The following is a 23,880-nucleotide window of genomic DNA, read 5'->3' on the forward strand; positions in this document are numbered from 1 at the left end:
ACTCAGTGTACTACTCTTCCCACAGATAAATTCCTATTGAAAGTACATTAAAGATCTGTGTGAATAACATCTGCTCAGGAATCCTGATAACTGGCTCTGAATTTGAAAAATTAAGTAAAGGATAAGTGTAAGTGTAAGGAAGTAACTTACAAGTCACTGTAGCTCACATTGTCAATGATAACAAGTATTGATTGTAGAGGCTGTTATCTCTATTGGCCATATGCACACACACCAGCATACCAACCGGGTTTAATATCATCCATCATCATTGTGCAAGGCAGGGATCAGAGAGACTAAATTCAATTTTCAGACTGCATTCATAAATAACCGGAGGCTTTCACAGCTCAGTAAACATGTTAGGCAACAGCATCCTGACAAATGTTGTTTTTGAGTACAGTTTGGCAGCAAAAAAATGGGATAACAATTTGTGTTATTCTTTCCAAACCAAATTCTTTTCCTAAGTGAACCTCCTGCACATGTATTTGCAGCTGCTGAAGCTTATAAAATTATGACAAAAAATATGAGGAGATAACCTTTGACCTGAACTGCTGTTTGACACAAGCTTCTGTTCATACTCCTACACCCTGTCACTTCCCTTTGACAAATCCTATCATTAGGGGCCATAATTTCAAAATACATGGCTTGTTAGTGTCATTTACCTGTCCCTGCATAGAAGATACTAAAAATCTTCCAGCCAGTCTGGAACTGAGAATCAAAACATTACAGTTTCATATTCCAGGCTGCCTACAAATCCAAAGTAGTTTAATTAAGTGAAGGTAGTGGCTCTTATGCAATTAAAGATACTCATAACAATGAGATACAGCATTTGAGGAAATGGCTCTTGTTCAGTTTTCCATTTCAGTAATATAAAAATTGTCCACTGGCTGCCTGGAAAATCTGTTAAAAGGCTGAATTACCTTCAAATTTGCCTGTCCAAGCTCAGTAAGCAACACAATTCAATGTTCAGACATTCCCTTCATGATTTGAACTACCTCACCTGCAACTTTTTAATTTGGCATTTCATCCCAAAGAGGAATAAAAAAACCACACAAATTATGAGTGCCAACTGAAATACCAGTTGAAAACTTCAGTCCTGGAGAAAAAAAAAAGCCTGATCCCTTCTCTTTTGCAGCAATGGGCAACAGAGAGGAAGGAGGCAGTTTCAGGGTGCAGCTATATAAAGCCATTTCCCCTGAGAAATAGGAACCAGCCTCATGGCCCCAGATCTTTGCTCCAAATCAGCAGAGCCCTAGTACAGGGTATGTCACCCACCAACAGCCAGAGGCAAAAAACTCTTCCTTGCCTCTCCACTGGCCAAAGGCAGCCAGATACCAGCCACCTTGAGGGGTTCAGGAAACACCACAAGGGTAGGACAGGGGCTAAGGATTTCATTCCTGGTTTTATTGCCAAAACCTCTGCCTCTGCTTACCAGATGATTTTAGCTGACGCAACAACCTGTAAAATCAGCAGTCTGCAAATGATCACTGAAAGGTCTCAGGTAGTCTCTCCCTTATCCAGTCTAAAGGTTGGCCAGCATTAAAACATGTTCCTTCCTCTGGGGCACAGGGGAAGGAGGCGAGTTGAGATTTACTGGAATTTGCCATTGTTTGTTACCTATAATTAAATGTAAATAACATGTACATGTAGATAATGTACATCTCTATGGACACTAAATGACATCAAGGAGAGGTCTGAAACTCTTGAAGCTGGGGGATTTAATTTCCTGAATCAATACACAGGATTAGCAAGAGACAGCCAGAGGTTTGCATAAACCTAAACCTGTGTTAAGAAGTCTTTCACTAAACTATTATGCTTAATTAACTTAGATTAATAGTGATTTCATGTTCAACCATTGTCTGGATCTAAAGTTTTCCCTAATTCAGTAAACATCAACACTTATTTTAAAAAGCATCATATAAAGACCTGCCTGCCTGGTGCTTTCCCCTCTGTCACCATGCAAGGAAACAGAAAAGGTAACAGCAAGCACAGCATAATAAAACACAGGGCTGAGGGCTTTATCTGTGGATTTACTGTGTGCTGTCATGAACTTAATGACAGTAAAGCTATCTGCACCACACAGGCTCATAAATGGAAGACATTATCGGCGCAAGACTGTATCCCTTCAGCAGCTGATTTCTTTAATGTGTTCAGCTCACATCGATTTCACCGGGAATTAAACCTAGCAACTCCTAAACCTGTGCCACAAAATTCAGCTTTTTAAGGAAAGTCCTTTAAAATGAGCCAAAATGGGTTTTGTTGCTATTATTGTTAAGGCACTTTCATCTCTTCACCACAAGAATAACCAGGACATAAATATCCAACTTAAAACTGACTCAGAGAAGAAAGAGTTTATTCACCTGGCCAGTTCTTCTCATCTTCACTCACAAATCCGAAACCAGAAATGGTCAAAAGTGTACAGACTTCACAAATCTTAACTGAAAACACACTGGGAGAATTTCAATTGGAATGCTAAACCGTAAGGATTAGTACATTTAAGGACATCTCTTCAGGGGACAAGAATAGTTGGGGGTAGAAGAGTGGATTTGATCTTTCCTTCCAAAGGTACAGAAGAGTTGCCCTCAGGACTTACTTCAGTACGTCAGTCACAGCTTGAGTGTTTAGCATAGCGTGGGATTGAGCCTAAAGCTCCCGCAGACCCCAGACACAGCAGAAGGACAGGCACAGGGATTTTGGACATTAGACCTTTCCTTTCAGATCTGTGACAGAGTGCAATATAAACAACAATTCTGCAGGTTCAGCTGGACAAAAGCGCTTTGAAATGTAAATGAAACAATGCTCGTTAAGACAAAGTTACAGCTTTAAAAGAAGAAAAAAGGAAACTGGAGGCTAAACTCCAGGGAGTGGTGGCAGGCGTTTTCACCACACCTTATTATTTTGTATTTATTATACTCCCTTCATCGTTTTGCTCTGTATGATTTTCTGTTTCCTTATTCTCAGCTTCTCTTCCCCTTGCTCCTGTTCCAGCTTTACCCTCTTGTGTTCCCCATTCCCTCCCTCTGTGTTCCTCAATCCCCCACAACGCTCCTCTAATGCTTTTCCCTTGGTCTCTGGTTTGGTCCTCTATTTCCTCCTCCTCTGTTAGTCTTTCTTTACCCCTTTGTTTCTCCAAACCTCCTCTATGCAGACTTTTACACTCCTTTTAATACAGGTCATCACTTAGAACTATTCCTGAAAAACTTTTTAGACTGCAGGATTACCACCGTCCTTCAGACAGACTTTAAACATTTGGACTTAACAGAATACAAGTGCCAAAGGTTTGCTCTCTGCTTTTCTCCATACCAGCCTAAAAGAGAAGGGAAACCTGGCCACAAAACTCTGGATCAGCTTAATAATACCTGATCAAACAAAGAAACATCTCCAAAGAGTCTACCAGATGCTGAAAATCAAGGAGAGGTAAAACTGAGCTACTTACCTGCTTTTAATATTAAACGTCAGGAATTGCTCAAGAGTTGTGTTATCTGAAATACCTAATTTACATCAACTTTTTCTCTTTGTCCTCCACACAACACCTGCATTCAGCTGTGCATTAAAGTATGTGCTGAGCTTCAAGCTTGGGATTCAATTCAGTCCATTCAGCAAAGGCTGAACGATGTACCCTCATACACTGCTGAAGAGGGATTACCCCAATGATTAGAATCGAACATGTGCTTAAGGATGCTACCCAAATTAGGGTTTCAACAACATAATCTTATATCAGCAATTGTGTTATCTGGATTTATATAGCTGCCAGTTTTGTCACATAAAATGTGCTTCAAGTGTCTGTATAATACCCAAACATGCATTTATTCTTTTCAAGCACACTCTGCAGATAAAAAATATAAAGCAGAACATTCAAGGGGGAGAAAAATAGCTATCAAAGGACAGAACAATTGCCTGACAAAAGACTATTCACACAAACTACACTGCTGCTGGAGTTGCAACAGTTGAAGACATTAAATGTGGGGGAGAATGTTCAATACCTTCACTGACATTCAGGCAAACTAAGACAAAAATGAAGTACAACTTTCCCTGAATTTTTAACAACAGTGAAATCATCCAAAAAATGAAAAATGCTGACTTAAGGGATAGTGTAAGAAAAAGCATGTTTGCAGCACACTCAAGAACTGAATATCCTAAAAGCAAGACTGCATGGTACTGCAAAGGCTGAAGTCAGAATGGGTTATGCACCATATGAAGGACTTCTGGACTAAATGTGGTTGGAAACTTACTGTTCATATCAGCTTTAACAAGATACATTGAAAGTGTTGATTTTGTGACTCTTAAAATAGACATATTTAGTACAGTAAGGGAAAAATAAGATCATAGAATCATAGAACAGTTAGGGTTGGAAAGGACCTTAAGATCATCAAGTTCCAACCCCCCTGCCATGGGAAGGGACATCTCACACTAAACCATGTCACCCAAGGCTCTGTCCAACCTGGCCTTGAACACTGCCAGGGATGGAGCATTCACAGCTTCCCTGGGCAACCAAAGAAGCCAGGATAATGGGCTTCCTATTCTATAAAGAGAATCTGTTGTCATTTCCTAAATCCCTCCAGGAATTAACCAACCACGAGATTTATCCAGCTACAAAGCAGAAGTGTGCCCTTATAGGCTGGTAGTGGTGTGTGTCAGTCACTGAGAGGTTTTCTTCTAAATTAACAAAGACTTGTCTTAAGCAAATAAACATAGTATTTGCTTCCACAGGCAGCAGAAGCTGCTTGAGATTAAATTGGGACTGCACATGGGCAAACACCTCAAATTTTTCAGTTGTTAATATGCTTCCAATTCCTCAATTACTAACCACAGTGATAACATATTTTCTCCCCCTTAAGTCAAGTAGTTAAAAATGAATTCACATCCCAAGGGCCAAGCTGAGCCTTTGTGTCAAACGACACATTCAAGGGAGTCCTCTCAGGGGTGCTTTTCACATCAGTCTTTGGGAAGCCCAGGGATCCCTACTACAGCTTCTTTGGGTTGGCACACACCAGATACTGACAAAATACCTAAGGATTCCTCTTCTGCCTCTAAAGCAACACATGGGCGCATCTGGAGAACACACAATCCTGGAGACAAGGTACCAACTGCTGATGACAAGCATAAGCCAGGGAATGTTAAAGCTAATCCAATGCCCGCTGTATCGCACAGGTCACCAGTGAGCATAGGAGGATGTGAAAATCACTTCAGACACATCACACTGCTCAGAAGCACAGCTTTGCTGATGAACCATTAGAACCTACCAATACTTACTAAGATTTGTTTGCTGCAGAATTAAATGGGACAAAAAATTATTTTTTCAAAGTTAACCCCACTTTAAGAAACACTTATAACTCACTTTGGCTCTGTAAACAGGCTTTAAAGTGAAGGAAGATTTGCTTCAGGGAGTCCCTGTATGTGAGCCACTGCAAGAGGCTGATATTTATCATTTTAAAGTAAGATTGCCCTTACAAGTTTTTTCTAGTCCCCTGTTGTGTGTGGCAGAGGCTGACCAGTCAAACCGGGACACCCGATGACGTCTGCAGCATCCTGTTGCTCTGCTGACAGAGGAGGAAACAATAACTCAGGGACACAAAGTATTTAGTAGCTGGATTTCAGGCACATGTACTTCCACATGTTGCCCAAATAAGAACATACTCTGTCCAAAACAAGAAGCGCAAAACCGTAACTGCTCTACCAGCTCCTCCAAGAAATATAAAAACCACACACTAACTAGCATTTATGGTTAAAAATAGCCAGGCGAAAATACAAAGCATTTGTTCCACTGCCTGTTGTTCAGCTTTCACAAGCAGCCCCACGAGGCTGGAGATTGTAAATCAAACCACTGGCATTTGCCTAGACAAGGCTCTGCTCCAAGCTGGCCTTCCATCCACCTCCACTGACAGCTTTCTTAAGCTTGGATTTGCCTTCGCACAGTGGTGTTCAAATCTGCAAGTGTTCACAGGAAGGCTGTATAAGATGTTTCAGCAGAAAACTGAAACATGTCCTCTTTCCTGGTGTATTACAAGTTAAGCTGAGATGAAATTTAAAATACTTCCTTTCACCTCGACCCTTATGCCATTATTCAACCCCTACAAGTTAGGCAGAGAGAAGAAAAACATCTATGTGAGTAAAACCACCTTTTATGCTCATTTACTTCAGCAGTGCGTGCCCCATGGCAGCTCTCGCACACCTTCTGGTGAGGGGCTGAAGAGTTATATTCACATGAGCTGCCCCTGAGCTGTAAGGGTAAGGTAGTGGGGGCACAACAAACCCTGACAAGGAGCAGAGGATGTATGAGGTGATCTAACCCACCAGTATGATTAGCACTGGATGGAGCTAGGGTTCTTTTTTTATATATATTTTATAACATAGCCCATTGTCCAAAGGAAGTAGAGGGGAAAAAGCAAACCAGCTTAAATCTGCTGTAAAGATTCACATGCTAAGCATTTAGAAATACCAGGCCATGTCAAGAAGGAAAAGACCAGGATGAACACTGAGCTCATAGTGACCTTAAGGTTTTCCCTTCAGGGAAAGCCCACCAGTGCAAAAAACTCCAGGAGAGACAGGAAATGGCAAGCCCTCCTTTCCCTGCCTGCACTACCCAAGGATAAGCTGTTTCCACCTTTGTCCTCACAGCACCCCTGCAGAAAGCTCCAGGGACACCAGAGCAGCCACAGCCAGGATGGTGATGTGTCACTGAAGGTGAGGAGAAACAAGCTGCTCTCCACAGTTTGTTTTCCGAGGGTAAGGTGGAGTTAACCCAGCAGACCTGCTAAAGCCAGCTGTGTTCCACTTCAACTCGCCCCTCTGTCTTCCCCCTCAAAACCAAAGTGTAGGAAACGAAGAGCATGGTGCCTGCCCCGATCTCTTCCAAACAGGAACACAGCCAGGAAATATATGATCAACAACAGTCTCTGGCGGCAAATGGCATTTGGAAGAAGGAACAGCATGGAGGCTAAAGACAGGTAAGAGCAACCAAAGCAGAGCTGTGGCTCCAGACTCTCTGGAAATGCTTCTCTCAACAAGGAGTTGCTTGAGACTCAATTTTAGACAGAATATGTCCATCCTGCCTGTACACTCACAGCACCCACATACCCAGCTCAGACACAACCCAATGCTTGCAAATTTACCAGCACTGTAATTTATATACACTCCCCTATGCAAAAGCCCTGCAGGTTCAGAGGCAGCCCATGAGCAGCTCAGTTAATGCCTACTTTGCCACTTCCTCAAACGGCACTGCAATTGCAACATACCCTATCAATAAGGCAAGTCAGTGCCTCAGAAACAAGTTGTACCATCAACCAGGATCTTGAAAAACATACTTGAAATGTGAATAAAAGGCGGCCTTTTAATAAGGCTTGACTTACACTAGTTAAAAGGAATTGTCTGATGAGAGGGTTTTCCTTTTCCCTGGACATTTCTTGCATGCAGTTTCTGGCTGCTTCACCGAGTCTGTCTCAGCACTACTTCACAGAGTAGGGCTAAAACTGCATTCATCCATGTTTTATAAAAGAAAGTTTATTACCAATTTAACTTCCTTATTTTGGTAGAAAGAATTCCTTTTTTTTCCTCAGAATTACTGTAAAACAAAAGTTTCACTATTTTTCAGCCAATACCAAGAAATCAAACAGAGGGACTGAAGCAAGGGCTTGGGGAAACCTAAAGAAAACCCCAAACTGGTAACATTATAAGCAAAACCAAAATAAATACAATTTGAGAGACAGTATAGCCACAGCCTGCAAATGATTTCTGGATAATAGCCACAGCATGGTGTCATTCAGCAGCAGATGGGAGCTGAGAGCTGATTATCAGTGGGTCAGACACAATCACGTGCAGTCACAGGCACCAGCTATGGGGTATTCTTCTGCTGTTCAGTTGATGTGTAGTAGCAAGCTTCCTCTTCAGAGGCTTTGCAGCTACTGAAAGTAAAACCTGCTTCAAGTCCTGCCTTTGGGTGTTTCAGAAAGCCAGTTTGGTTGTGCTGCTGGAAATGAAAGCAGAATGTGGTCTCTGCTCTCATCTTTTCCTAGAAGGATGCTCCGGTAATGACCCAGCCTACTCACTTTTCTAAGCAATCCCACCTAAACTTCAGGGAAGATATGAGTAAATAGAGAAGTTTTGCTGATACGGCAGGAAAGCAGTAAGGCCAAGGTCAATATGAAACCCTGAATTCTACTAAAAATTGAGAACTTGTTTACCTACATATTTAATGTCTACATTGCAAAAATCTGATTGTTGCCATTTAAATATTTTATAAGTTAATAGCAAAAGGCTAGTTTAAGCTTCTGAACATACTTGTTTGGTGGTACAAGAGAAAAGGCACTTCTCACTTGGTATGTAACTGGATTTTTATGCAGCATTTTTCAAAAAGAAACCAAACCAAACAAAATCACCAACCCCAGTCCCCATGAGTACCCTGGTAGACTGTTCTTTTGAATGGCAAAGCAGGGCAATGCAGAATGTAAGTGCTACGTGCACGAATTAAGTGCAAACATCAGAGCATTCTTCACCAAGGAAGAACACCATTTCTCAAGGAAATGAGGCATATGTAGTCATGCTAACCAAGTGTCTGGCTGTCTGCTTCTCAGTTCCCTGGGGACTAAAAAATCATTGTCCAGTTTTACACATGATTTGATATTTCACCACAATGCAAAGAAGTGAGTGGCTATGGAAGAGACACAGATGAGGGCTCCTTTGATGGAAAGGCTGCAATGATGTACACTTCACACCACTGACTGCATGAGACAGGCAGCCATGCAAAGTCATGATTCAAAAATTTCTCATGATAGAGCTCCTTGTTTACATAATAAACATAATGAATAAGTGGATGATGATGAACTATTAACATGGAAAAAAAACAATCACTTGCAAGTCTCTGTCCACTCTCAGACAGATACTTTGTGGACATATATTTAGTTCATCAGTACAATTCTGTTTTTGGGACCACCTTCAATGTCTGCACTACTTTGGTCCCTCTTGTTTTGTTTTAGGCTACAGCACTGCAGCATTGATGCACGCACAGCTTCCGCACCTATGTAGCGTTACTGTCTTCAGTAGGATGCTCAATGTGTAGACCCCCTTGCACTTATCTAGTGAGGAGAAAGGTCCTTAACTGGTACAACCCATCCAGGGGTGCGTTCCTGTTTTTAACAACAGTGCTCCTATTTGAGTTGGGACATTCAGGCACTAAGAGCATTAATAATGAAAACATTTTAGAGTCAAAAGAGTAGTAAAATTGTTGTCGTTTATAAACACCAATGCAAACCAGAAGGTTCTCAGTCCTACACGTTCAGTGTAATAGATATTTGGAGAAGAGTGGGTACTTAAGTTTTGCACTGAAAGGCCTGATGCATGCATATGCTCAGCTTATAGGAATTTGTTCTCCACCATCAGAATCCAGAGCTTTACATTATCATGATACAAAGGTAAGAAAAGCAGAGATTTTTCTCCTTAAGAAAACTATCATCATATTCCCAGTTACTTTGAATGTCAAACAAATCTGAGCTCGATTCTGAGCTGCACACTGAGGTATGAGACATTGCCAAAGGTAATAAACCGTTCTCCATACCAGCAAATGGGATTCAGTTGTGAAGAAACACCTGAAGAAACCTTCTCCTCCAGAGAGGAAACGTCATTCCGTTTACAAACGTAGGCTTACCAGCTTCAGACTGCACACTAGCAGAACACATGGCAGCAAGTGACTTCTTATGAACAAGAAAATGGAAACACAAACAGGGGTGAAAAGAATGAAGTCTCGACCAAAGAGGCTGTAGGCACTATGTTCAGGAAAAACTTTCCACAGTAAGAGCAGTTAAGCTCTGAGACATAACCCTGTGACAAAAGAAAACTTCATCTTGAGTTTTTAAGGAACAAACAAAACAAACATGTCAGGAAAGTTAGAAGAGGAGCTTTAGGGTCAAGGGATGACCTCTAAGCCTCTCCCTTTCCTAACTGCTTCGGTCCTGTGATGAACAGTCACAGCATAAAAATGTAATAAACAAAAACACAAGGAAAAGAGTAATGGAAGTCACTTTAGACGGTAGTTAGCCAGCCACCTCCCAAAGCCTCACTGAAGGGCTGTCAAAGTTTCCTCAGGAAGTGACAAAGAAAAGAAACTTTGCCTCAGCCCCAAACCTGGCAATCCCTCCGGCGGCTGCCACACAGAGTTATGTCAGGACTTGGCAGAGAGCTGTAAATCACTCCTCCAGCCCACATAAAGACAATGTTGAGAGCCAAGGCACATGGCACTCAGCAGCCACAGCCAGATTAGGAAACCTGGCAGCCAGACACATCTCAGCACTGAAGCATGGCTCAGGAACACACCAGCCCTCCTCCTTCACCCCCTCAGGAGGGTGCTCACTCAGGGCAGAAACATCACTCCAGTCAAATGGGAGCTGCACTTCATTTCACTGCATAAACTGGGCTGTAGCTAAAACCTGCGCCACCCCAGGAAGAGGTAGTCTCTAATACAGGCAGAACTGCTGAGAACAACAGGCTGGACCGAGAGACCAGGAAGAGTTTGAGATGACAAGACAGGACTTGGAGCAGGTGCTCAATATTTGCACTTACAAAGATTAACATCTTCTGCGTGCAGATACCTCACTGCCCAGCAGCAATAATTTACTGTGGAAGCAGTTCAGGAGCAGGCTTGAGGCCACTTGCATACTCAAGACAGCATTAGAATTGCACCTCCGCAGCTCTTACACCTCAGGCTGTGAGGCACTGCACAATTAGGTAGGCATCCTGTTCCTGCCAGCCCACCATGTTCCTGTTCCTGCTAGCTGGAACCATCTCTCCTCAAAGAGCAGAGCATGCTTGAGTTCATGAATAACAAAGTGTGGCATCAACAAAGCCTGCCTCCCAAACTGACTCACCTACCCTTTACCTGCTCCAGTTTCCTCTCTGCGGTTCTCTTGCTGGTGTCACCTTCACCATCTAGAAACTCTAAGACCACCCCCTTCTTGCACACTACTCCAGGCTGCTCCAGATCGCTCCCATCACACCCACAGAGAGTTTTAAAAACCCCAAGATACTCTGGAGGAGGAGGAAGTGAAACGCAGATACCCAAATCCCAGTTTTGCTAGATTTACACTAAAACTTACAGGCCATGTTCCCTCATGGCAACGCAGGGCTACATTCAGAAGCTGATACTTACTCCCCACCTCTAGCACAATGGCTGCAGGCCAAACACTGAGCCTGGAGCACTGGGCTAGCTTATTGGGCCAGCAGCATGGAGTACAGCTCTGGCTTCTCTCTGTCAGTCTCTCCTCACCTTCCCATCTAGACCCCCTACAGCCATATGGGGCTTGTGGGAGAAGCTGGCTTTGAAAACATTGAGCCAGCTACAATTTTTCCTCATTGGGGAATTCTGAGGTGGCAGAAATTGCCCACGCCCATGCCCTTTGCACAGCTGAGGCCCACAGACCATCAGTGATCCTCCTGTCTTTTAGAGGGGCAGCCTAGGACTTTGTTCAGAAGTGAAGAGGGACACAGGTTTACAAACTGATTTAATCCCTATTTCTAATAAGCATATGAAGTAATCTTGGGACTTGGACATGCCCAGACCAGGGGGTCTACTGGATACAATGCAGATTAACCTACTAGGTCCAGGACCTACTGAACAGACAGCCGCCAAGATTTGGTAGACCTGAAAACACATTTTTGAGTTATCATCTAGTTTTCAAGCAGATCAGACTAACGTCTGCACTTGTTTACACAGACAGGTATGGACTTTCCCTGTCCTGGAATCTGTCAGAACTCCCTGAAGAGATTCATCATCTAAAGGATTCCTCTCTTTTGGGAAAACAGAGTGTTAACTTCCATAGTAAATGGGATGTCTATGATCAAAAGTAGATGGTTTTCTAGGATTATACCCTATTAAAACACAAGAAGGAGCATCTCAATAACTACTGGCATCTCTAACTACAGGCACTTAACATCTTCCTGAGTGTTCCCACTGCCACCCTGTCATTTTAATGAATCTACAGAGTAATTGCATACTCCTAGTAACACAGAGCTGCTTTATAGGTTTCTTTTCCTGTCTTAAAAGAAGTAAACAATTGCCTTGCAAAACCTCCAGTACATTTTCATGTTACAAACCATCAGTAAATAATGGGCAAGAGGAACATCATCCCACAGGACAACTTCATCTCTATAAAATTACAGGATTTTCTGCTGGGAAATAAGACACATCCACATATTCTACCACAGACTCTTCATGTTTGTATAAACCACATTTATTTTGTCTCTGTGCCATTTTAAAAGTCAGCAGCAGGAATTCTCTCCGAGAAAAGACGAATGGTCACTGCCAAATACTTTGGGTTGAACTCTCCAGTGCCCTGGTACCACATCCTGCCACTGACTCCAGAGGCAATGTACCCACTCCGTCTGGGGTAAGTGTCAACACAAGTCAGAGAGAACTCGAGTGTCTGTATTTGCCTGGTTTGTTTTTTTTTTAATGTCCAACTCACTGATAATGCACGAAAGAGAATTCACTCTAAAAGGCGTTCATTCATGCAACTTTTCTGAATGCTTACAGAGATGGGGATCTAAAAGCAGCCTAACCTACACATGGTAATTTGGTATGTTTGATTTTAAATATATCAATAAATCACAGAACCGTTAGGGTTGGCAGGGGCCTCTGGAGATCATCCAGTCCAACCTTCTGCCAAGGCAGGGCCACCTACAGCAGGTTACACAGGAATGCGTCCAGGAAGGTTTTGGACGTCTCCAAAGGAGACCCCACGACCCCCCTGGGCAGCCTAAACAAAACCGACTAGTGATGCTCTGCTAGCAACCGTCAGCAGAGGAGACACTCTTCTCCAGCGGTGCTTGTAACAACCCGGTGAGCACAGTTTTGCTGTTAAACTCCCTGAGCGCAGGGCAGAGAGGGGGCAGGAGAGCCAAACTGCACAGCTAAGCACATTGCTGCTCCAGATGTGAAACGCACACACGGGCTCGCCAAACCGAGCAAAAAGGGGACGGGGGAAAAAGAAGAAAAATCAGCGGCAGAAAGGACATTCCCACAAGGAGCCGAGCAAAAGCCCTGAATAAACACAAGTGAATCATTAAACAAAGCACCGACACGGCACATGGGTGACACAGCGCGCCCGGGACAAGGAGCCGCCCAAAACGCCGTTTTCGGTGCCGCTTTCCTCCCTTTCGCGTCCCGCCGTCGCTGCGAGTGACAGGACAGCCAGGCCTACCGCGGGGTCTGCGGGCAGAGAAACCCTCCCGGACGCCTTTCGGAGCTCCGGCACCGGAGGAAGACCCTCCGCCGGAGCACCACCACCGCCGCCTCCCGCGCCCGGCAGAGCCGGCTCGGCGGCGGCCCCTCTCCGGGGAGCGCTGTGGGAGGCTCTCCCCTCGCATCACCAACCCCCAACCCGCTGCGCCCGTCTCACTTTTTAAAAGTTCAGAAACAAGGCATAACCTACACGTAAAAGGCCACCAAAGCCCCCCTTTCTCCTCCCCGCAGTGCGCGGGTGCCAAGTTTCGGCGTGGAGGAATCCACCGCGGGCGAGCCCCCTGCCCGGGACGGAGAGACGCAGCTCTCGACGGGAGGGAAAAAGAGAGAGGGGCTGGAAGCGCTCCCGTTTTTAGCAAGCGCCCCATCTCCCTCAGTCCCGACCTGCCAGGCGGCAAGGAAAGGAAAGGGGGTAAGCGAACCCTGCGGTCCCCTGTACTCACTCCAAGCAGACACACTTTCAGCTCGCGTATCGCCATCATCTGCCCGGGGCCCGGCCGCTCCACATCCCCCACCGCCGCCGCTCCGCACTGCCCCGCCGCGGCGCGCCACAACCCCCTCTGGCACCGGGGCCAGGGCCGGGACCGCGACCGGGGCCGCCCCCACCGCCGCAGCCGGTCACATGTGCGCGGCCCCGGCCCCGCCTCAGCGCTGCCCCCCGGCTGCCGATCGTCGCAGGTCCCGTCTGTGAGAGGCCTGTGGTGGGTCCGGGTCGTTTTAGGGGCTGGAGAAGCTGCTCTGCTCGGTGCTGCGCCCTGGAACAGGGTTGTGAGCGGGGAGAGCGCGTGTTGTGAGGGGAACAACTGGGGAGAGAGTTGTGCATCCTTCATGGGCTGCACGTACCCTTAGACCCACACACCATGTGTTGGTCTAGACACCGGGTTTGCACTGCTGCGGCAGGAAACGATCTGAATCCATCCACTGTATTTTTAAGTTTGCCTTTACATATGCAGATAAACCTTTAAAAGGATAACTTTAAAAGAGAAACCTTTGAAAGAATAACTCTGTTCTTATGCAATCCTACTAATACATACCCGGTTTTGGTTACACCAGTCAGCCTTGGGTTGATGGTAGGGCTGCACTCCGTGATTGAAAAGTTATGCTAAATATTATATCACAGCGAGTATTAGGGCTGAAATCAATGGGGTGTGTGTGTGTGTGTGTGTGTGTGTAACCACTCTTCTCAGTCCCAAAGTCCCAGAGTTTATAGAGAAGAATTGCATGCTATAACCCCAGAAAGCAGAAGTGCGTTGTTTGCCAGGTATTTCAAGTGATAACCTCTACTGTGCTTACAGTTCTATTTTATTTTTTTTTCATTAATGTATCAGAATTGCTAAAGGGAAATGAAGGAAATCTCGATTAGTCATTGTGAGATTACTGCCACGTCATTAAGAGCTTCCTGCCCATAAACTGCTGTAGTGTTCATTATGTCACTAATTAGTTCCACATGGGGTCCTCTGCTCCCACTGGTAGCCTCTTCCAGAGCTCCCGAATCCTAGGCCAAGGCAATGCTTGGAGCAGAGTAGTTGTTTTCCCCAAGGAGGAGAACACAAAGCGTTTCTAGTGGAGTATCACAGCCTGTCAGGAGAGAGTGTCAAAAGGGAAATCAAAGGAGACGCTCAGCAGAGATGCTTGTGATTTAATTAAGCTTTGATTTATTTCTTTTAAGAGAATTTAGTGAAGAGAAACAAAACACAGCAGGTTTTCAAACAGCCAAGAGTATTGCTGGGAGTCTGTCTGCTCATTGCTTTTCCACAAGAATGTGTTATACAATGAAGTCTTTCAATAAGTAAATAGGATACACTCACTGAAACAGAACAATTGCAGTTTGCACTCAAAGCACAACTAATTTAAAGCAGCTTGACATTTCAGCTCGTAATTAGCTCTACAAATACGAATTTTTAAGGTTTTTACACCATCCTACCCCCATCCTTTCTTTCAGTTTTCAGTCAAAGTTTAATGTTGCTCCTGTAACTTTGATTCAGACTTTTCCACTGTTGAGAGACTGAGATTCACAGACAGTGCTGTGGTTAGGGATCACCTTTCCATAAATTCTTCTCTTTTTTTTTTTGTCACGTCTTTAAACGTTTCCATGTCTTTCATGTATCCCATTAGTCATCTAGCCCTTTGGTCCCGATTTTGGAATTCTTGAAGTTGGGGATTTTTGCTCAATGCACACATAAAATGTTATATCAGCCAAATTAATTTCAGCAAAAAACACGTGAATTACATTAGATTCTAATCTACATTAGATTGTGGATTACAGAAGGAGGCCGAGTGTGTTCAAAGCTGTTCTGTGTCACAAGCACAGCTTGAGGGCTTGTCCATAGGGATGCTCGGATTAAGCTGCAATGATGTAATGGCAATGAGAGCATCCACAGAACAGATTAATGTGCTTTACTGTATGTGCATTGACTCTGCAGCTTTAACTGAGGCGCCTGAACTTTCCAAAGCCTCTCAATGCAGGCATGCACTAGAGTGCAATTAATAAAGTTCCAGTTTGGGAGAGCACTTGCTTAAGCCTCTCCATTTTCAAGATGGTAATACATCCCACCAACTTCAAAGGCATGTGAGTACGTGCCTAATTGCTGCCTTGACTCAGTACCACTGTAATAAAAACCAGCACAAGTCAGATTCCCATCTTTCTTCTTATCTGGGGAAACTGCTTCTCAGATACACAGTGGTGAGACAGGAGCCCTCACTAAGGAAGGGATAAAGCCCAGCCCTCAAAAGCTTACTTCTGAATATAGCAGATAACCAATTAGCTACTTTCAAATAAGCAAATTGTTTAAAACAGTAGCACAAAGGTGACCCCGTGGAAGCTGTTCAGGCTGAAACACCATGAGAGACAGTGTTAGGAAGGGCAATTTTACTTGCACAGGCAAAAAATCTGAAGAGCGAAACAAAAAAAAAAGAACAACCGGAGAAAAAAAAACAACCTACTGTACTTGTTTAAACAGAGTCCAGGAACCACAACAAAAAAGAGGGAGGGAATATCCCCCCAAATTAGAGAGATAAGAGAAAAACAACAATACAAACAGACATGTACTCCAGTATTAAAAAAAGCTCATGACGTTCATTCTTCCAGGAACTGGCATAATCTGTGTGTTTGTCTGCATGCAAGACGCTGTGGTCAGGAAAACATTTTTGAGGAATTGGTCATGTTGCAGTGTTTTCAAATGGCTGGTTAAAAGCAAAGAAAAACATCCTAAAGGTTGCCTTTTTGTCCCTTTTGTAGCCTCTCATCCAATGAATAATTACAGGTTTTGAAGCAGTGATTTACCTCATTTCTTTCTACCCAACTGTATATTCCTTCTGGGAAATAGAAAGTCAGGGGGCTTTGTTTTTCAGCAGCCTTCCCTTAAAGGTTCAAGTAATCTGTTCTCTCTTCAGAAATCACTTTCTTTAGTTTCCAGAAGCCAGACCATCCTTTATCTTATTCTCATTTTATATCAGTGCAATTGCACTGATCTCAAATTCATTGAGATATTTAGGTCCTCAGAGGGGTGCTCAAGCCAGCAAGATGTGATCTGGCTCAAGGTGCTTTCTGAGTGTGATAATTGGAAAGTTTGTTCAGGCCTGTCTAGAAATTCAAGGTAGCACTAGTCTTGGGAGGGTAGGACTGATTCATCCTTCACTTTGTCTTTCTTTTTGTTTTGCTTACACAGCTAAAGTGGAACTATCCTATCACTCACTCAAGGTTTTTTTTTTCAGTTTAGCACCACTGCTTTCATGTAATAGCGAAAGAAGACAGCCTCCTGCTTAGAGGCACAAGACCAGGAGTGCAGAAGACTAAGTTATTCTCCTCCTGCATGCAGCATTGCCTTGCTGTGAGATCTGGGGTTGGGTACCTAACCTGGCTCTGTCCTGCCATGTGGTCCTCCAGCAGTCATAGAATCATAGAATCATAGAATAGTTAGGGTTGGAAAGGACCTTAAGATCATCTAGTTCCAACCCCCCTGCCATGGGCAGGGACACTTTACACTAAACCATGTCACCCAAGGCTCTGTCCAACCTGGTCTTGAACACTGCCAGGGATGGAGCATTCACAACCTCCCTGGGCAACCCATTCCAGTGCCTCACCATGCTCACAGTAAAGAATGTCCTCCTTATATCCAATCTAAACTTCCCCTGTTTAAGTTTTAACCCGTTACCCCTTGTCCTATAGCTGCAGTCCCTAATGAAGAGTCCCTCCCCAGCATCCTTATAGGCCCCCTTCAGATACTTCCAGGCTGCTATGAGGTCTCCATGCAGCCTTCTCTTCTCCAGGCTGAACAGCCCCAACTTTCTCAGCCTGTCTTCATACTGGGGCTGCTGCTGCTTCCCTTCTCTTTGCCCCTATGCACATATTCCTGCCCCTCTGTGCCTCATGCTGGTAGAAAACTAGTCCTATGTTTAAAAGTTCTCTACAACCTCAGTCTCTTCCTCTCTAGAAGTGGTGCAGTGGTATTTACCTAGCCTGTATTCGTAGGAAACTGGATGTTTGTGAGTTGCTGGCCATGTTCCCAGACTTACGGAAGCATCTGCCTTCCTCCTCCTGCTCTCTCTCTGGTGAGTGACCTAGGTAGAGAAAGATGAGTCCAAGACCTTGATGCACACCCAGCTCCCAGAACTGCTGTTGTCTGTCCCAAGCACCTGATGAGTTACTTCCTTTCTCCCACTGTTGCTTTCTGTCTTGATTTCTTGGCAAGCATCTTTCCCACACAAAAATGTTATCCCTCCTCTTCACTGTGGAGTTCAGTCCAGGCCCTCCTACTATGGGCTGCCATCCCAGCTCTTATTCCCCAGACATGGAGCAGGAGGCAAGTTAACTCTGTGCTGCCTGGGGAGAAATACCTCTGCATCCCATGGATGACACAAATGTGCAATACAGTAATGACTGCTGCCACAGACAGCAGACATTTCGCTGGTGCCTGTCCAAGGAACTGCCAAAATCTCTTAAAATGAAAGCAGCTGCTGCTGAGCAAGCAGTTCTTTGAGCAGGAGGGACAGCTTGCAGATCAGACCCTCGTTCTTGTGCAAAATCCAGTGGTTACGAAATTCTGGAAGTGGCTAAAATTCTGGAAGATGCTATTTTTTGTTTACTTAATCACCACAATGGTTAGAAAAGGGCTGCTCTGGGAAGCCAGCATGAGATTCCTGCCCGAGATGAAAACCAGAGAAGTACAGGAATGACCTGGTGGAAATTCAGAGCCTGATTTTGATTTCAGTCACATAGGTCTTAAGCCACTGCAATTTTTTGAACTTCAGTTGGGCTATTCCACTTCATTTCACATGCAAAAAGTGAATTAGGCCCCAGAAGAATCTGCAGCTGCCTGTTACTTCATTTTATTGTAGTGTTGCTTCATGTTTTAACATCTCTTGTTTGTGGCATTTATATGGTCCAGTTGCTCCCTCCCAAAGAGAAAATCTGATGGGAAAGGACAGAAGGGAATAAACTTCTGCAAGAACCTACTTGTAGCTCCACTGCCAAATCCTTTGAAAAGCAGCATTATTGCTGTTGAAAAAAAACCCCTGTTCGTATAAAGCTTACTGGCATGCTTCTTGATAGACCTTGTATCAGATGCACTGTTCCTAAAGTGCCTGAGGAATATTTTTGGCAGAATAGGTGTACGTTTGTTGAGAGGGTCAAATTTACTCTACTGGTATGCTGTTAATCCCCAGGGCAATCTCCTGTTACAGGAGAATGGTAGTGAGTAGTCATGCAAGCTCTCTCATTCTTTGCAAGTGATGTGCCAGTGTCCCAAGCTGGTGACAGCACTGCATTTCTCCACTGAGACTGTCAGGTGGGGAAAGAATCAAAAAAGGTTTCTTTTCTTGCACCTGAAAAACAGAAACTGAGATACAACTTCAGAACACTACATATACTATAGGCAATTAGGCACCAAGAAAGGGCAGGAAATAGCTAAAGCAAAATATCAGATCCAAAAATAGATAAAAATTTAGCTTTAGATAGATTTATTCTGGAAGTTAGGAGAAGGGCTTTCCAAGGCTTTGGAAAATTTTTCTAATAGTAGCTGTCAGAGCAACAAACAAAAAGAAAACTGATTTAAAAGTAGAGCTTTTTATACATAAAAAGAAATCTCTGAGATGACCTGAAATAACACAAGTCAGAACTCAGTGATCCAATAGATTATATGTCCATATTGCCAAGTAAATTTGCCAGTCAACACCAGCTGCTGACGTTGGACATCAGGCTTGATATGTCATGAGTGAATCAAGTTAGAGCTCTTTCTACTGAGACTGAAATCACTAATGTGTTTCATTTAGTCCAGCAAAAGCCATCCAGCTGCTCTGGCTTGTATATTACCTTCAGCCTGTATATGACTAATACAGGATGAATTCATAAAATCAATTCCTGATGAAAGCTCCATATCTTATTATCAATCTCCTTTTTCATATGAACCTCATGAAAATACTGATGTGAGCCCATGATGCTGTATGAGCAGCAATATGTTACATTCTATACAAAAATATGCATGAGCATGCAGGTGTTTGCAATGTAAACACCAATCCAAACAAAAGGTTGTTGTGATTTTGTGTACTGAGGTGCAGTTCAAAACAAGGGGCTCACTGACTGTGGGCATTTGAGGTTGCAGTTCGGTAGTGTCTGTACCTATTGTAACATGTTTTGTTTTGCACATCCTTTCTTCAGACTTCCAATTTGGAGTACAGTTTGAGAACACAGCATGATGGTTATTATGAGTGAGTCCAGGAAGGTGACGTGAACTGTCTCAGTTTACTTCTGGTGGTTTGCTCCATTCTTTTCATGCTTCTATATAGCTGATACCTGTCAGTTGCTGCTTGAAAAGGGAATGTAAAGATAAGCTTCACCCAACCAGACGCTGTCTGATTGGAGTGATAATTGGAGAGAGATCTCTATTTTAAAATGCAGGGAGATTTTGCGGCAGGACAGTGATACCTTCTTGCCTTGCAGCTCACTGCGGGAGCAGCCCAGTGAGGGTCTCATAAATTACTACTGTATTTACTGAATAGTACGGCTGTTTCCTTCTAGCAGTATATTCCATAGTGCACTATTCTCATAAAGAATAGCGTAGTATCTACTGGCTAGCTTTGCCCACTTTACCACCATTAGATTTGTATGGGGTGAAGGACCCTGTGTTTACTACCAAATGAAAGGAAGGCATCCACAATTCTCCTTTTAATTAAGCCTAGCCTTGTAAACTATGAAAAGGGTATTATATTAAGGCCAATGTTTTATTGTCAAGCAAGTAGGCTTCTATTGTGCATATTGCCAAGGAGAGATAACAGGCCTCTTATACTGTCAGAAATTTGTCCTGCCAAGTGGTAGTAGCAGTGTCTAAAACATGCCCAGTGTGTGTGTGCTGCCAGCCAGAGAAGGTTTGAACCTCACATTGATTTCTCTCATTAAATCATCAGGCAGTGAATGCACGTAGACAGGTACTTCCTCTGGTTACAGAAGACCCAAACAGGGATCTTCCAAACAAGGGTCAAATTAACATTTTCAAATGGAAATGCATCTATCCATTCTGAGCTTACAGTGGTTTAGGTGGCGAGTAGGGTGTCTGTAGGCAGCTTGTGGTGTCACTCTTATCTTTCTGTCTGCATTGGTTGGAACTGGGGTGTTCATGAGGCAACTGAAAAGGAGAAATTAAAATTTGTAGGCCAGGTGGTGACTGAAGAGACATACCTTGTGGGCTAAACTTGACTTGTTTGTTTAGATTTAACTGCGAGAGGGTTCTTTGCAGTCCAAACAGTAAATAGGAAAACAACCTGAGAAAGAAATCTCATAGGAAGAAAAAGCTGATTAAGAAATTCTTATCAATCAAAACAATCTTCTACAGCATGAAAGTTAAGAGTTCCTAACTTTATTTCTTTTTTCCCTGTTTCTGCTCTGAACAAAATTTTTGTGTGTTTGAATGAGTTTCAGTCTGAGTTTGGGAATGCGACCTCTCCTTTTCCCACTGCCAGTCTAAACAGTCCTGAAATGAGAAGGATGTTTGAAATAAACTCCAAATCCCATTTTGGGTCTGTGTTCTTTATGAGGACTAATTAACTCTTAAAGAAGACTGTAGCTTTGCGAAGTTTTGGACACACAAATTATAATTATTGCTGTTATGATGCCTGTATTTTTCTTTTTCAGGACAAATACTTGCTTAATATTTATTCCAATTTCCATGTACATCAGTGGTAATACTGGCTGTTTATGGACTTCACAATGTGCCTCCAACACAGATATAATCTGAATTTGTTCAAAACTAAAAATAAATGAGAAGTCTGTATGTTTTGTAGGTTTTTGAATATTTACTAATTAAATGCACTACTTGATCAACAGCTTCATTTTTATAATGAGGAGTAATAATATATCTATCTTCAAATAAGCAATAACTTGTCAGGGCCTTAAGTGCACCAAAAGGGGCTGATTACCCTGACATAACTAATAGCTGAGAGACTATCTTGAAGAGCAGAAATTGGAAATATACACAGTGCAGCATGTTTTATCAGTCCAGATCTTTTACCCTCCCCTTCAATCATTTTTGTGGTTCCTTTAAAGATGACTGAACAGTTTAATGACAAGCAAAGTTCTATACTCATCCTGCATTCTAAGCGTATGCAGACATACCTTCACCAAGTATAAGGTAGATCGCATCTCTCACCTTCACAGTTAGAAAAGTTTTAAGAGCTGACGAATAAAAATGAAAGAGCAGTAATTGGAAAGGTCAGTTGTGAAGGTGTAGTTTAAAGAGAACTGGCAGTAGTTATCTACAGTAATTGAGTCAGCAAAGTGAAGATCTATCTGCAGGAGAACCTTAAAGAGAAACTGCTACTGTCATGATCTTTCTAATGTTATCAGAAGGGTGATAAAATGGATTAGAAAATCGTTAAATTTGACACTTTGGCAGAGACCAAATATAATTCAGTCAAAAACCAGAGAGTCAAAAGTCTCATTTTGGTGTTAGGCCATATTAAAAAACAAAAACTTCTCTTGGTTGAGCTCTTCAGCTCTTTGTTGAAGTCTGGGTTTGGGAGAGTCCTGCTGAAGCTAAATAAATCCTTTCAGTAAGACAGGAGGCTGGAAAGGAGATGTGGTGCCCAGCCCCTTGGTCCAGGGTTTTATGCAGTCATTAGCAAGGGAGGAGCTTAGCCCATGGACAGTTTGGGCTTTATTCAAACTACGGTTGTTCACTGAACTTCTGGGCCTGTGTCTTGTTTTTAATGCCTCTTCCAAAAATGCTTAGATGAACTACACCTCGGTGGGTATCTCTTTTTTGGTTCCTACATAGAGAATGGGAGCACTTGGGCATCTGGGTGACCTGAATCATAGCATTTGCTTGTGGCTGCATAGCAAACAGCAACCTGGGAATTAAGGAAGTCAGACCTCTGGAAATAACAGAGGATTTGGGGACCTGGGTCGCACATGATTTGCACGGAGGATGTGGAAAAATTGAACTCCCAGCTATCTTTATCCTGCAGGAAGGGGAGGTAAATGACACTGTGTGAGTTCAAAGACTTCTATCCAAATGCAGAGCTCCCTGGGTGTGTTATCCCATAGCAAGTTCTTAATGTCTTATTTATTCCAACACAGAAGTAAGGGCATAAGCATCCCTTTGAGGGAACCCTGTTGTACACCTATTCTTGGGCCGGTCACCCCAAAAATAAGCTCAAACTGAGGGCTGGTTGGTTTGTTTATCCAGCCCAAGTGAAGAAGTGAAATAGGCAAGTAATCAGGCTCTAGGTACATATGCTGTGTTAGTGGCATCTAAGGAGATGAATGTGGAAGAAAAAAGGATGCAGAGATTTTTAAGGCTAAGAACACACAAAGTTTATCTTAAAGCAAGACATGCTGCTCCCAGCTCTATCTTTATGAAATCTCTGTCTCTGGATCAAAGAAACAGAATTGCTCTAACAGCTTGTTTTTTCAAGATAAGCCAAATTTTCACTGCCTCTCCTCCAACTTGCGCTGGCATGCTGTAGATGACATGCTTTTCTGTTCGTTTACCAAAAGGTACGATGAGATAATTAAGGCATCTAAACTAGAGCTTTCCAAGAGAAAGAACTTTTCCTTTATTCTCAAGTTCCTAATATCCTAATGTAGTTCTGTTTCCTGATAATTCTGAGGACTGTACAGATTAACTTTTAATGAAGGACACCACAGCAAGCACAGACTTGTGTTTCATCTATTTCTTGCTGAGGCAAATTACAAACTAAAATCTTCCCTGTGTACTTAATCTCATTTAAATCTTAAAGTACATTTGAGTGAAAGGATGTAATTTATTATTTTAAAGCTGATCCATAAACTTATGGGTTAATGGCATTCATACTCTTAAAAAAAACACAGTTGTTAGGTATATAGAGCTAAATAGCATCTGTGGAGTACTAATTCTCTATACACATGTCTTTAAAAACAGCAGACTGCCTTCCAAAGTCAAAGACAGAAAGCACTCTGAAAATATTATATCTGCACTGTTTCCTATACTGAATCTTTTCCAGAATAGGGTCAAAGCTAGAGTCTTTCTTTTAGCTCCTGTTAGCAGGAGAGTTCACCTTATCCCAGTCTTATCCCAGCCCATGGCAGTGGGGTTGGAACTCGATGATCTTAAGGTCTTTTCCAACCCAAACCATTCTGTGATTCTATGATTCTGCCTGTTTGTGGGAATATGAGTCTTGCAAGC

General features: G+C 43.2%; 1 protein-coding gene and 1 long non-coding RNA gene across 2 annotated transcripts in view; one reads left to right on the forward strand and one right to left on the reverse strand.

The window, feature by feature from the left end:
* Positions 1 to 13,852, reverse strand: part of RAB31 (RAB31, member RAS oncogene family) — a 60,925-nt gene extending 47,073 nt beyond the window's left edge. The window contains exon 1 of the mRNA XM_057397461.1: positions 13,669 to 13,852. Within this exon, the coding sequence (XP_057253444.1) occupies positions 13,669 to 13,707 (39 nt within the window). The 5' untranslated portion in view covers positions 13,708 to 13,852. The remainder of the gene's footprint in view (positions 1 to 13,668) is intronic.
* Positions 13,853 to 17,551: 3,699 nt separating this feature from the next.
* LOC130592804 (uncharacterized) lies at positions 17,552 to 21,535 on the forward strand. The gene is made up of 2 exons (XR_008970667.1): positions 17,552 to 19,944; positions 20,627 to 21,535. It is a non-coding gene; the product is annotated as an uncharacterized LOC130592804 (long non-coding RNA).
* Positions 21,536 to 23,880: the final 2,345 nt, after the last annotated feature.

The sequence above is a fragment of the Pezoporus wallicus genome, unplaced genomic scaffold (genome assembly GCF_028554395.1).
Source record: "Pezoporus wallicus isolate ANWC-B61680 ecotype Strahan unplaced genomic scaffold, APGP_CSIRO_Pwel_v1 contig_227, whole genome shotgun sequence".
In the NCBI taxonomy this organism is placed as follows: Eukaryota; Metazoa; Chordata; class Aves; order Psittaciformes; family Psittacidae; genus Pezoporus; species Pezoporus wallicus.